The 12783-nt window shown below is 37.8% G+C and overlaps 1 protein-coding gene across 1 annotated transcript in view; it reads right to left on the bottom strand.

The window, feature by feature from the left end:
* Nucleotides 1-12783, bottom strand: part of ACVR1B (activin A receptor type 1B) — a 48321-nt gene that overhangs the window by 15840 nt on the left and 19698 nt on the right. Inside the window, exons 2-4 of the mRNA XM_081321974.1 lie at nucleotides 12458-12697; nucleotides 9390-9638; nucleotides 2176-2406 (exon numbers count right to left, since the gene is read on the bottom strand). Of these exons, the coding sequence (XP_081178100.1) occupies nucleotides 2176-2406; nucleotides 9390-9638; nucleotides 12458-12697 (720 nt within the window). The remainder of the gene's footprint in view (nucleotides 1-2175; nucleotides 2407-9389; nucleotides 9639-12457; nucleotides 12698-12783) is intronic.

Here is a 12783-nt window from a genome sequence, read left to right as displayed (position 1 = left end):
AAAAGCCATGGCAAATCTAGACAGCACACTAAAAAGCAGAAACACCACCCTGCCAACAAAAGTGCGTATACAGTAGTCAAGGCTATGGTCTTCCCAGTTGCAATGTATGGCTGTGAAAGTTGGACCATAAAAAAGGCTGAGCGCCAAAGAATTGAGGCCTTTGAACTATGGTGCTGGAGAAGACTCCTGCGAGTCCCTTGGACTGCAAGGCGATCAAACAGGTCAGTCCTAGAGGAGATCAACCCTGACTGCCCTTTAGAAGGTCAGATCCTGAAGTTGAAACTCAAATACTTTGGCCACCTAATGAGAAGGAAGGACTCACTGGAGAAGAGCCTAATGCTGGGAAATGTTGAGGGCAAGAGAAGAAGGGGACGACAGAGAATGAGGTGGCTGGATGGAGTCACTGAAGCAGTAGGCGTCAGCCTAAATGGACTCCAGAAGATGGTAGAGGACAGGAAGGCCTGGAGGAATGTTGTCCATGGGGTCGTGATGGGTTGGACACAACTTCGCAACTAACAACAACAACCAAGTCTCTATGTAAGAGGGATGTAGGTGCAAATTGATATCTTTCCTCCTGTGTGATAGATGTTTAGCTCAAACCAATGTTTAAATACCTAAGGGCTAACATTCTAGAATATTTTAGGTTAGGATAATAAAAGTAATCCCTACACTTTTAATGAAATTCACAAGAGATAACTTTTTAATTATACAATATTGTCTCAGTCTATTGTAATGACAAAAAATGTCCTGGCTGTTCTCCTGTATGAGTTCATGGTTACCTAACCCTAAGTGGAATATTGCTAAGCACATTGATTTGTGCTTTAGATTGTAAGCCGCCCTGAGTCTTCGGAGAAGGGCGGGATATAAATGGGATTATAAAAAAAAGTGAAATTTTCCTCCCATGGGATTTTCCCATGTATTTTACTAGGAAACATAGGTAGGGCAGGCTAGAAAAGTGTCTTCCTAACCATACCCAAGCACTCTGAATTTCTTGGCAATGTCCATTTTGCTCTCTGACTTCATGGTCACCTAATCCTAACCCTAAGTGGAATTTTCCTCCAATAGGATTTTCCCATGTATTTTACCAGGAAACAGATAGGGCAGCCTAGAAAAGTCAGTGCCCTCCTAACCATACCCAAGCACTCCGAATTTCTTGGCAATATCCATTTTGCTCTCTGAGTTCATGGTCACCTAACCCTAACCCTAAGTGGAATTTTCCTCCAATAGGATTTTCCCATGTATTTTACTAGGAAACATATATAGGGCAGCCTAGAAAAGTCAGTGCCCTCCTAACCATACCCAAGCACTCTGAATTTGTTGGTGATGTCCGTTTTCATCTCTGAGTTCATGGTCACCTAACCCTAACTCTATGCAAACCTTAACATAAGGTAGAACTCCCAATTCATTACCACCTTGGATTTTTGACAAAAAAATCCAGTGTTTCAAGTTCTCTCAGCCACCTCTTCCTCTTTTCAATATGTATTCCATCTTGCTCTCAAAGCCGAACTGACATTGTTCCTTTTTTCTGCAATGTTTACAACCCCAGCTCTTAAGTAAAAGTATTTTTTAAAATTTCTATCTAAGCTCCTCTCCCCCAAATTCACTGCCAAAAATCTATGCTACTATTTCTAGCTTCCTAGCATATAAAATGTTCTGTAACATTTTAGGATATTATATCAGTACAGCTAACACATACATACATATTATCACTATTGCTAAATTATCGTGCAGCTAATAAATTGGGCTTTAATTCAAATCAACATATAATAGCTATTGCTATATTACTAATACACAATAACTGAATTCAAAATCACATGTAGTTGTGGTTTCAAACACTGCTGTAAACAGTTCAGAGTTAAGCCTATGAACAAGCAAAGATAACCACTGCCTCCCCCCCCCCACTTTTTAAAGCTGTTTTGACATACTCTGCAGATTGGTAAGGTAAGGCAAACCTGGAATAAGCAAAGAAGCCCACAGACCTCAGAGCATATTCACAGATCATGCTAAGGGGATGTCTTAATTTCAAGGTGACCTCTTTTGTAGTACATGCTAAATCACACATTAAAAAAAGGAAAATTAGATTTTAGCGGAAAGTATGAACCTATCATACATCATTATTAGGCTTCAAAAGCAAATGAAGCATTTGTTTACCGGAACATCAAAGCAACAAAATACCTTTGTTGTCTGCAGCAATAAATCCTAGAATGTTCTCATGGCGCAACATGACTGTTTGATAGATTTCAGCTTCTCTAAACCACGATCGCTCTTCCCGTGATGAGAAAATTTTCACAGCTACATCACCACCACGCCATCGGCCACGCCACACTTCCCCAAAGCGACCTTTGCCAATGATTTCCTGGAGGACAATTGTTCGAGCCACAGTACGCTGGACAAACAGCGGCAAGCCTGAAAGCAGAGAATGAAGGATGAAAACAGAGACAAAGCAGAAGTCAATGACAAGAACAGTAAGCTCACCCTGATTTTATCCCCCTTCAAGTACACACACATCTGATATAATTATACCAGATATCAGGGCTTTTTTTCTAAAAAAAAAAAAAAAAAAGTGCCGGAACTCTCATCTTGTTAATCTTTTATTTATATAATTTTATTTATATATTTATATAATTAAACAATTATATATTCAATCCTTAACATACATTTATTGTATTTAAGGCAAATGTTCATAGAAAATTCCAAACTTTTGTCCAATTCTCATCTGGCAAATCTTCTTGACTCCTTTCCTTGCTCTTAGTATCTATGGCCGAATGTCGTCCTCTGAGTAACCACAGATCAACGTACTTTGAAGGATCGAAAAGTTTCAGAGGTGGTCCAACAAGTTTGATGAACAAAAGTGCTGAAATTGTCTTAGTCTTTAACGAAGCTCTTGTTGGGGTGGCAATTAGATTCATCTGTGAAAACCCACGTTCACATTCACTTGAAGAAATAGGAATGGTATTCAGAGTCCGTATCAAATGCAACAGTTTTTCTGGATGTGTCTTTTCGAGAATGTATTCACGGAATCCACGAATCATTTCTCTTTCATTTAGTTGCAGTCGGATTGATAAGTTTCTAATTTCTGCAGCTCTTTTATGGAACAGATTCATTGAGATCTTGTTATCAAACTTGAAGTAAACCTTATTTCTTTACTCAACTCACCATCTAATTGCAAAAGTATTTTGTTTCGAAGCTTCTCAGTTTTTCTCTGACTATAATTTAAAAACTGGACCAGGATACTGGACTCTGAACATTTGTACTACTGGTTGCCTTTCTTTTAAAGAAACATGGGAATTTTAAAAAATTGATTAAAAATTACCTTTTTGGTGAATCTATTCCTGTGAAATTGGAACTTGGACAATTTGTGGTGAGCTCTCATGAGAATACTTCATTTTTCTATTTAATCTTGTGCTGATTGGAGTGGACTTATAAACAATCTGAGACGCTATTATCTTTTCCTTTATATTTCTGGTAGTGTTCCCAGCTGCAATTTATTTTTCACACACACTAGATGGTGGTATTAACTAGATGGGGGTATTAACTAGATTGCAAGTGGATTTATAAGACTTACATACCGCTTCACAGTGCTTTACACCCCTCTCTAAGAGATTTACAGAGTCAGCATATTGCCCCCAACAATCTGGGTCCTCATTTTATCGACCTTGGAAGGATGGAAGGCTGAGTCAACCCTGAGTCGGTGAAAATTGAACAGAATTAGCCTGCAATAGTGCATTCTAACCACTGGAGTCTGGAGTCTCTAGTCTGTGCTCTTCAAGCAGAAATTAGGTGTCCAACTCAGCCATTCTGCTCTATTGAGCTGCCATGCTATCAGCCCCCTCTACCACAATGATCCTGCAAGAGAAGGGCAGTATGGACAACTGTGGGATCTGGCAGGGTGAAAGTTGTGAACCATAAACACAAAGCTTTTGTTGTGAACCTGCATAACAAATAGTGCCCTTGCTGACCTTAATAGGGACACACTAAGGAGGCAAGTGATGATGACAATTCAAATAAGCAGGGGATCATGGTCCAAGATGAAGAACTTGTTTTGGATAGGGGAAAGAGTGAATCAGATATTACACACCAGTCATGCAAGAAGAGCAAGGCATCCAAGCAGAGAAGCCACCTTCTGGTTGGTGATTCAATTATAAGGGATATAAATTTAGGAAATGATATGGAGGTTTTGAAAGAGGTCAGGCATCTGCCAGGTGCTACTGCCAGTAGAGGCATATTTTTAAGGTATTCAAGAATGCCAATAAAGACTGTGATATTGATGCTATTGTACATCTTGGCATGAATGATCTGTTCCAAAAAGATGTACTCTCTGTGCAGAATGATTTTCAGAGCTTGGGGCAGGAACTTGGTAGGATAGGCTGTAGGCTTGCTTTTTCAAAGATTTTATCAGTATATAAGGAACAAAAAGGAAAATGCCAGCATATAGCGGAGTTCAATGTGTGGCTAAATGAGTGATGTAAAGGAGAAGGCTTTGATTATATTAGTCATGATGTCTGCAGCTGGTCCAATGAAAAACTGTACAAAAGAGAAGGTCTGCATCCGTCAAAGAAAGGGACTACTTGGCATTAAATTCACAGACTTTCTGGAGAAACATTTAAACTAAACAATGGGGACATATAGAACATTACTGTCGCCAGCAATCTAAAACTAATAGGGTTATAAGTGCATGTAACATAGATGTTTGTGCGGGTAAGAATATCAATCTTGCTGTCAAGTAAAATCAAGCTTATAATAGTGAGTGCCATACCAAGACTAATCAAACAGGTGGTAAGGAAGTAGGGGAACTCAGGCACCAGATAGGTTATGTAGAAAGTAAACACAGGGTCAGTCAAAGAGGACTCAAATGCCTATACACCAACACACAGAGTATGAACAATAAACAGGGTGAATTAGAAATTCAAGTAAATGAAGGCAGATGTGATATTGTTGCCATTATGGTAACTTGGTGGGATGAAACCCACAAATGGAACATGCAGCTAGATGGATTTAAATTATTTAAAAGAAACAGACCAAATAAGAGGAAGTGGAGTTGCACTATATATATGAAATAATTACATCTCTACAGAAATGATGAAAGATGTCTTGAATGCATTTGGGTCAATATAAAAGGGGGAAAAATAACATCGCCATAGGTGCATACTATTGTGTTTTCCCCAAAATAAGCCCTGTCCCGAAAATAAGCCCTAGCTTGAAATTTACGCATGCGCCTAATATAAGCCCTATCCTCAAAATAAGTCCTAGTTTTGGGACAAGGTGCACGCGTAAGATCAATCTAGGTGGGGGGGATGGAGCTGCCCCACGCGCCCTGCACCCGCTTACCTTAGGACAGCTGCAGTCAGGCCACCCACACCCTGACCTCTGTTGTGCTGCTGCCTGAGTTCTTCTGTGGCTGCACATCATGTGGTGCATCCGCTGCCACCGCTCGCAAGAGGCCATATGGCTTTTGTGCTGATTGCACCATTCCACCGCTCGCAGGAGCCACGTGCCTCAGCACGCTGATGCCATAGCTCGTGGCAGGCCATGAGTGGCAGTAGCGGCGCAGTGGGCATGACAAGTCATTGGGGCCTCCTGCTACTTGTGGCGGACTGGCATGATTGGCGCAACGATCCACATGGTCTCCTGCTGCTCACGGCGACAGTGACACAATGCACCACATGGCATGCAGCAGCAAGTGGCCACAGAAGAACTCGGGCAGTGGCACAACAGGTGTTGGGGCATGGGAGGCCTGGCTGTGGCGGTCTTAAGGCATACCCCGAAAATAAGATGTGGTGCCTCTTTTGGAGGCAAAAAAATTATAAGACCAGGTCTTATTTTCAGCGAAACATGGTATAGGCCACCCAACCAAACAGAGGAAATAGATGAAGTTTTTGCTAGTCAGTTAACTAAGGTATGTAGGAAGCACATAACAATAGTAATGGGGGACTTTAATTACCCTGACATCAATTGGGAGACAAACTCTGCACCAAGTGGAAAATAAAACTAGTTCCTGACAAACCTAGCAGACAACTTTGTCTCCCAAAAAGTAGAGAAGGAAACTGGGGAATCAGCCACATTGGACTTAATTCTCACTAACAGAGATGAAATAAGGTGTTGAACTAATAGGAACCTGGGGGGTGGGGGAGAGTGACCATGCAATATTGGAATTCAACATTATGCAAGCACAAGCAATAGAACACAGTCAAACTAGAGTCTTGGACTTTAAGAGAGCTAATTTCATCTCTCAGGAAGGATTCCATGGATGAGAATCCTCAAGGGGAAAATAACTCAAGAAGCTTGGAAAATTTTGAAAAGTGAGATTATAAAAGCCCAGTCTAGCACAATACCAATGAAGAAGAAAAATAACAGCTCTCAAAAGAAACCAGCATGGCTGCACATTCCATTCCATTCCATTCCATTCCATTCCACTCCCTGCGCCACCATGGCTTAGGTAATCGGTTTATCATTGACTGACTCAAAAAATCACAGCATTTGGATCTGAAAAGGTGGTATTCTTTAGGACTATTTTTGAAGAATTTACAATAAAAGTGACACAATCTATAGGAGCTACATTTGACATGCTGGAAAAACAACTGGACAAATAAGTTGATTAAGATTACCAGTGAAGTTAAACAAGTGAATGACAAAATGGACTTTCTGGAAAATAGAATGGGATCTAGAGATGCTTAGCTGGATAGAAGACTGGATAACATTGCATTACTGGAATGTAGAGAAAATGTTTTTTAAGACTTAGATCTATTCCAGAAAACAATGGTAAGAGTATAAGAAAGGCAGTAGTAAATAAACAAAAAACTAAGATGTTGGTTAAAAATATGAGTGTACAAGATCAAGATAAAAAGACTGGTTCTAAAATTAAGACAAATTTTACAAATTTAGGGATTACATTGATTAATATGAATTGCATGCTGTTTCAGAATAACTACACGAAAGTGTGGAATGACATTAAAAATGAGGTGGGACAAATACAGCTGTTCTTGTTGGGTATAATTTCTGTAATTAAGATGGATTTTTTACCCAGGATGTTATTTGTTTCAGACAATACTGATATTAACATATTAACATATCAGTGTTGTCATAAACTGTACTATTTATACTGCAGCAAAACTATATTTCCAAAAAGCCAAGAATATAAACTGTTGCAAGATGCTAAAGAGGTGGGTTAGGATTACCTGACCTAAAACTGCATTTCTCTGCTTACCGTTGGTATGCATGAATGATTGGGTGACTTTACGAAACAGGTTATTGGAACAGGAATACTTGATTTGAGATTTAGGTGGAACAGCTTTTTATGGTATCATGAACTTGGGGCTAACATATATTTTAATAATCACTTTATTAAAATGGTAAAAGATTTCCGCTGCCTGATTCTAGGCGGTGGTGTTCATCTCCAAATCACAGCTGAAGAGCCAGCATTATCTGAAGACGCTTCTGTGTCATGGGGCTGCCATGATTATAGGCCGAGGCACACAGAACACGGTTACCTTCCCACCAAGTTGGTACCTATTTATCTACTTGTGTCTATATGCTTTTGAACGGCTAGGTGGGCAGGAGCTGGGGCAAATAATTCCATCACACGTACTTAGGTCTCAGGCTTGGCCACTGCACCTCCCATCACTTTATCAGGCATGCAAAATTGAGGGTTTGGAATAGGTATAAACCAAGAATGACTCCTCTAAAATTCCTCTATTGTTGTTTCTCAAAAAGCTTTTTTCAAAACAGAAATAACAGTTACACGAAACTGGTTGATTTATACCCATTTACTGACTTTTTTTGGACAATCTAAATTAAATTCAAAAGTAGAATTCATAAAGAAAGGTCATACCTGTCAGTGCTTATGCTCAGTTGATAGAAAAGTTTAAACTGGATAAGAATTATGATTTTGCAAATGAGGAAACTGACTTTGAACTAATTTATGTATTAATGATGAATGTGCTATTGCTAAGATGTATAAACCTAATAAAAGTTTGGAAACAATATAATGTTTGATCAGTGGGAAAATATGTTGAGTCAAGGATTGAAATTACATTGAATTGGATGCTAAAAAGAAAAATAAAATCCAGCCAGGGCGGATTTTTTTTATGCTTAATGTTGGATGTTTGGGTCTTTTTCCCCCTTTTTTTGTACACATTTTGTTTTTGTTATTGTTGTTACTTTTGGATAGTTGTTTTTTCTGTTTTGTATTTTATTCCCATTGATAAAACATTGTGTGTGTGTGTGTGTGTGTGTGTGTGTGTGTGGGTGGGTGGGTGGAAAGAAATTACATTGAATTATAATCTGAAAAAGAATTTCTACAAGATAATGTATTGTTGATATTTAATACTAGATAAATTGTCAAAGGTATGTAAATATATTTTGGAAATGCAACCAGTGTGAAGGTACTTTTTATCATTTTTGATAGACTTATTAGGAAGCTAAGAGATCAGATATGTACTTTAATTCAAAGAATTCTTAAAATAAATGTACAACTAAGAAATTTTCTTTTTAGGTTTGATGGACAAACTGAAGGAAAACAAAACTTTTTTTTAATAGAAGATAACCGCGAGAATGATGCATGCTCAGAAGTGGAAGGGTTTACAAATTCTTAAAACAGAATAGACAGTGAAGTTAATGGAATTGAAGGAAATGGTGAAATTGACTGCTTTGATCAAAGAGAGTTGTTTACCTAGCTTTGTTTCTCTGTGGAAACCACTTTAGGACTTTTTTGCTTGAAACTGAAACAAAATTTTAATTTTGGGATTTGATGATTGTAACCATTTATAATTATGGAAATACTGTGTATTATGGTTTAAAGGTTACCCTACTTTATATTTGTAGCTATATCAAAGAAAGCCAGAAGCTATTCTGTTCTGTTTTTTATATTTTTACCATTGTATTGTTTTCCTTAACTCTTTCTTTTGTATTTTCATTCATTGAAACTTAAATTTTGTAAAAAAAGTAAGTTATTATTAATATTTCACTTTGTTTGTTAGCATTTTATTACTAACTTTAGTAGAATCAGTACTAATAAAACACTGTATCTCCTTGATTTCAAATACAGTTACCTATAGCTCTGTATGACTTATTTAAAGGAAGTATTAACTGCATGTTTTGGCGACAATGAGTTAATTTATTTTGAAGTGTATAATTTTAGCTTTTAATACTTTGCAGCTACAGTTTGTGGCAAACACTCTGAAGCAACCTCCAGTATAAATAAATAAATAAATAAATAAATAAACAAACAAACAAACAAACAAACAAACAAACAAACTGGGTAGCCATTTAGGTGGAAGTTGTGCAAAAAACTCTAGGAGGCATGGGTATTCTTAGGTTAACAGTACAGAGTACATTTACATATTGAAGTTTATAATAAAACTAAAAATCTTTACATAAAAGACACACTATACCTGAACCAGAGCCAGAAGTAGACAAATCATAGACTAGATCTTGCAGAGTCTTGTCCTTGGATAGACACATCTCACAAGATGGATCCTCCATGTCCAGCCGCTGACGATTGTGGTACACACGTGGATGGTGATGGAAGACAAAAACTAGTATAATCATAATGATGAACACAAGAAAGACTGGCCCTGCAATGACAGCCACCAGCTCCACAGGTCCCCAGATTGAAGAAGTTTCATTATCCTTCCAATGTCCTGGAGAGGGAAGACAAGAAAAGCTTCAAATTCAAGCCTAGTATAAATCTAAGGATTTTTAAAAAAAATAATAAGAGACTACAATCAATAGATTTGAAGGCATACAATTGAAAAGTAAGGATAAACATTTAAAGGAATTGATATGGCTTGGAGCAGACATGTCAAACACAAGGCCCGGGGGCCGGATTTGGCCCGCGAAGTGGTTTCATGTGGCCCGCGAAGCCATCCTGGAAACAGTGAGGGAACGGCCCCCACTGCCTTGGCCCTGGCCCAGAGACCCTCCTTCTGCCAGAGACCCTCAGATCTGTCCCACTCCTGCCCAGGCCCCCATAGGCACCCTTGATGCGAACGATGTAAAGCTGGCCACGCCCACCCAGTAGGCCATACACACACTAGCCACGCTCACCCAGTTGGCCACGCCCACCCTGGCCATACCCACCCGGCCCCCTGAGGGCAACTGCAATGCTGATGCGGCCCTCAATGAAATTGAGTTTGACACCCCTGGCTTGGAGTCTCAGGGATGCACGTACTTCAGCTACAATGAAATCAGAAACATTTATTTTTACTGATTAAAAATGGAAGCTTGTAATTATACCAAAACCATAAAAAAGTGGAAGTAGATATTTCTGTTATTCCCCATTGTTGCTGCACCAAAAACAGGAAATCAGGATTCATGTTCGTGACATTAAATTTCTGTTTAGCATTACATATAAATAAGTAACTGCAAATAGCAAAGACCAAATAAGCTGAAGTAATGTTTTTAGTAGTTTAAAGGTTTCTCCCTATCTTTTCCTCACATTGCCAATAAACAGAACATTGTTTTGCAATAGTGGCAAATATCTGTAGCTCGGGTATAGGATGAGGGTGAATGTTCATTCTCTGACCTTGTGGGTTGGTTTCCAAATGTTGCATTACCAGGCTAGTAATTACCATGTCAGTGCTCTTCTGTTTATAAGGGTTTCAGGTGTGGGTGTGTCAAATAAGGGTCGTGTGATGGGTCAGGTGTAAGTCATCAGTGAGAGGCTTGTGATGGATCTTGTGATGGGGAGATTACTTCAGGTCAGGGTCATTGGAAAGTGAACTGCTGGTGGGGTGGGGAGGGAGCTTGCGTGGGTTGGTTGAGGATCGGTGCCGTCTCTGGTTGGCTGTGTGGTTGATTTGGACTCTGAATGGTTTGTAAGCTGGTTGTAGGTCAATGTGTCTGTTGATGGAATTGTTTGTGGAGTGCCAGGCTTCAATGAACTCACAAATGTGGCGGGTGGTAGTGTGGCCAATGATTTTAGACAAAATAAGAAAATAGACCTTTCTTCTTTCATAGTCCTATGTTCCTATTATTCCTATTATTTCATCACTGAAATGCTTTCTTTTATTTAATATATATGAAGATATACCCACATATAATAAAAGCAATACCTCCCCAAGATTGAGTACCTCTAGCAGGAACTTATTTGTCAGTGGAGACTTTTTGATAACATAGCTTATGGAAACAGACTTAAGCTTACATCAGCTTAAGTGTACAATATGGAAGACAAAAGACTTCATTATACTTCCAAAGATTATTTAAATAGTATTAAGCATTGCTTTCAATTTTCTATTTTATCTTCCCTAATTGGTTAAGGAATAATCTTATGCCAAATGTTTTATTCAGCATAGAGTATATCAGTAATTTTTGTTAAGATTTCCATATATTCTAAATGCAGATTATTTTTCTGAAATCACTTGTGCATGCTGCAATGAAATATACTGCCACAAGGGGGAGGCAAACCCTTCCCCAACAATATTTCTTACTTTTTACACGCAGAGTGTATAGTATTACCACAAAATTTAATTCATAGAATTTAATATTGCAACCTAGCTAATGAATAGGGCTTTTAAAAACCTGTTTGACTGAGATTGTATAATATGATGGAAAGTGACAATTAGAAGTTCAACTGATTATTTTATATGGCTGTACTTTTTAAGTTTTTCACCATTTTTTATTATATTTGGTACAAAATTGATACCATAAACAGATGCAATAATATACTTTCCAAAACAATCTCTTAAATATTTAATACAATTCCAGCTTTTTAAAATTCAATCTTTGTTGACAGAAATCCAATTCTAATATTAGAATATATTAGATATTTCCACAGAATTTCTACAGAATTCAAGTATTAAAATATTTTTCTGAATATTACACATGAACTCTCATGGGGAAAAAAATTAAAATTAGTTTATGTTGTTGATTTTTTTTTTAAAAAAAACTCAGCTGCTTTCCTATGCTTTTTATCTAAGATGCTACAAACCACCCAAGTCACTTAGAAGAGTGATGTAGAAATTTAATAAATAAGTACATAAAATAATGAATGCCATTTGGGAATATCCAGGAAGGGAGCTTTTTCTTTTTATTTACCTACTGTTGGAATATAATTTCTGTAGTGATGAAATTGACTCAGGACCCTATCAGCTATTTTGTAAGCCCTTGAAGACTTAGTTTAGTGACCGAGGCTAGGGGTTAGAAATTGGGGCTGAATCCCAATACAGTTCTTATGTTGAATTGTGATTGATGGGGTTTGTTTTTACAATGGTTTCTATTTTTATTTTTTCTTCTTAATTAATTAAATTTATATGCATTCTTTTAACACTGTTAGTAGTCCAGAGTCATGAATTTAAGATGGGAAGCTACTTAAATTGAAAAAAATAAATAACAATTAAATAATTACCAGGATATATTAAGGCTGATATAACTACAGCATAATCAGGCTTGCTTTAATTGCCTATACAAAGGCAATTCTCATATTCACAAAGCATTCTCATATTCAATCTATTGTACTTACCACTGGGTACCATAAGATCAATTTTGTTACAGTAGTCAAAGTAGCAACAATGTGTGTTGCGTACAGCTTCTGAACTAAGGCAGAAAAATGGTTTTCCAGCAGGAATCAACTTTACTTCAGGAATACATGTCCGGGTGTGATGCTTCATTCCATTCACATTTGTTATTGAGACCATACAGGCGCCATCTGTTTCGCATGTGGCATTGGCTTGATTGCAGTCAGAGCACAAACACAGTAAAGCTGAAGTAACAAGAAAAATAATTCTGTGTGACAAACTACTTACAAGGATTAACTGGAATTCTATTAATTGCAAGGTTTAATTGAAC

This window comes from Vipera berus (assembly GCF_964194415.1).
Source record: "Vipera berus genome assembly, chromosome: 2".
Taxonomy (NCBI): Eukaryota; Metazoa; Chordata; class Lepidosauria; order Squamata; family Viperidae; genus Vipera; species Vipera berus.
Note: the sequence above shows the minus strand (reverse complement) of the source record. Positions and strands in the feature narration are given on the sequence as shown.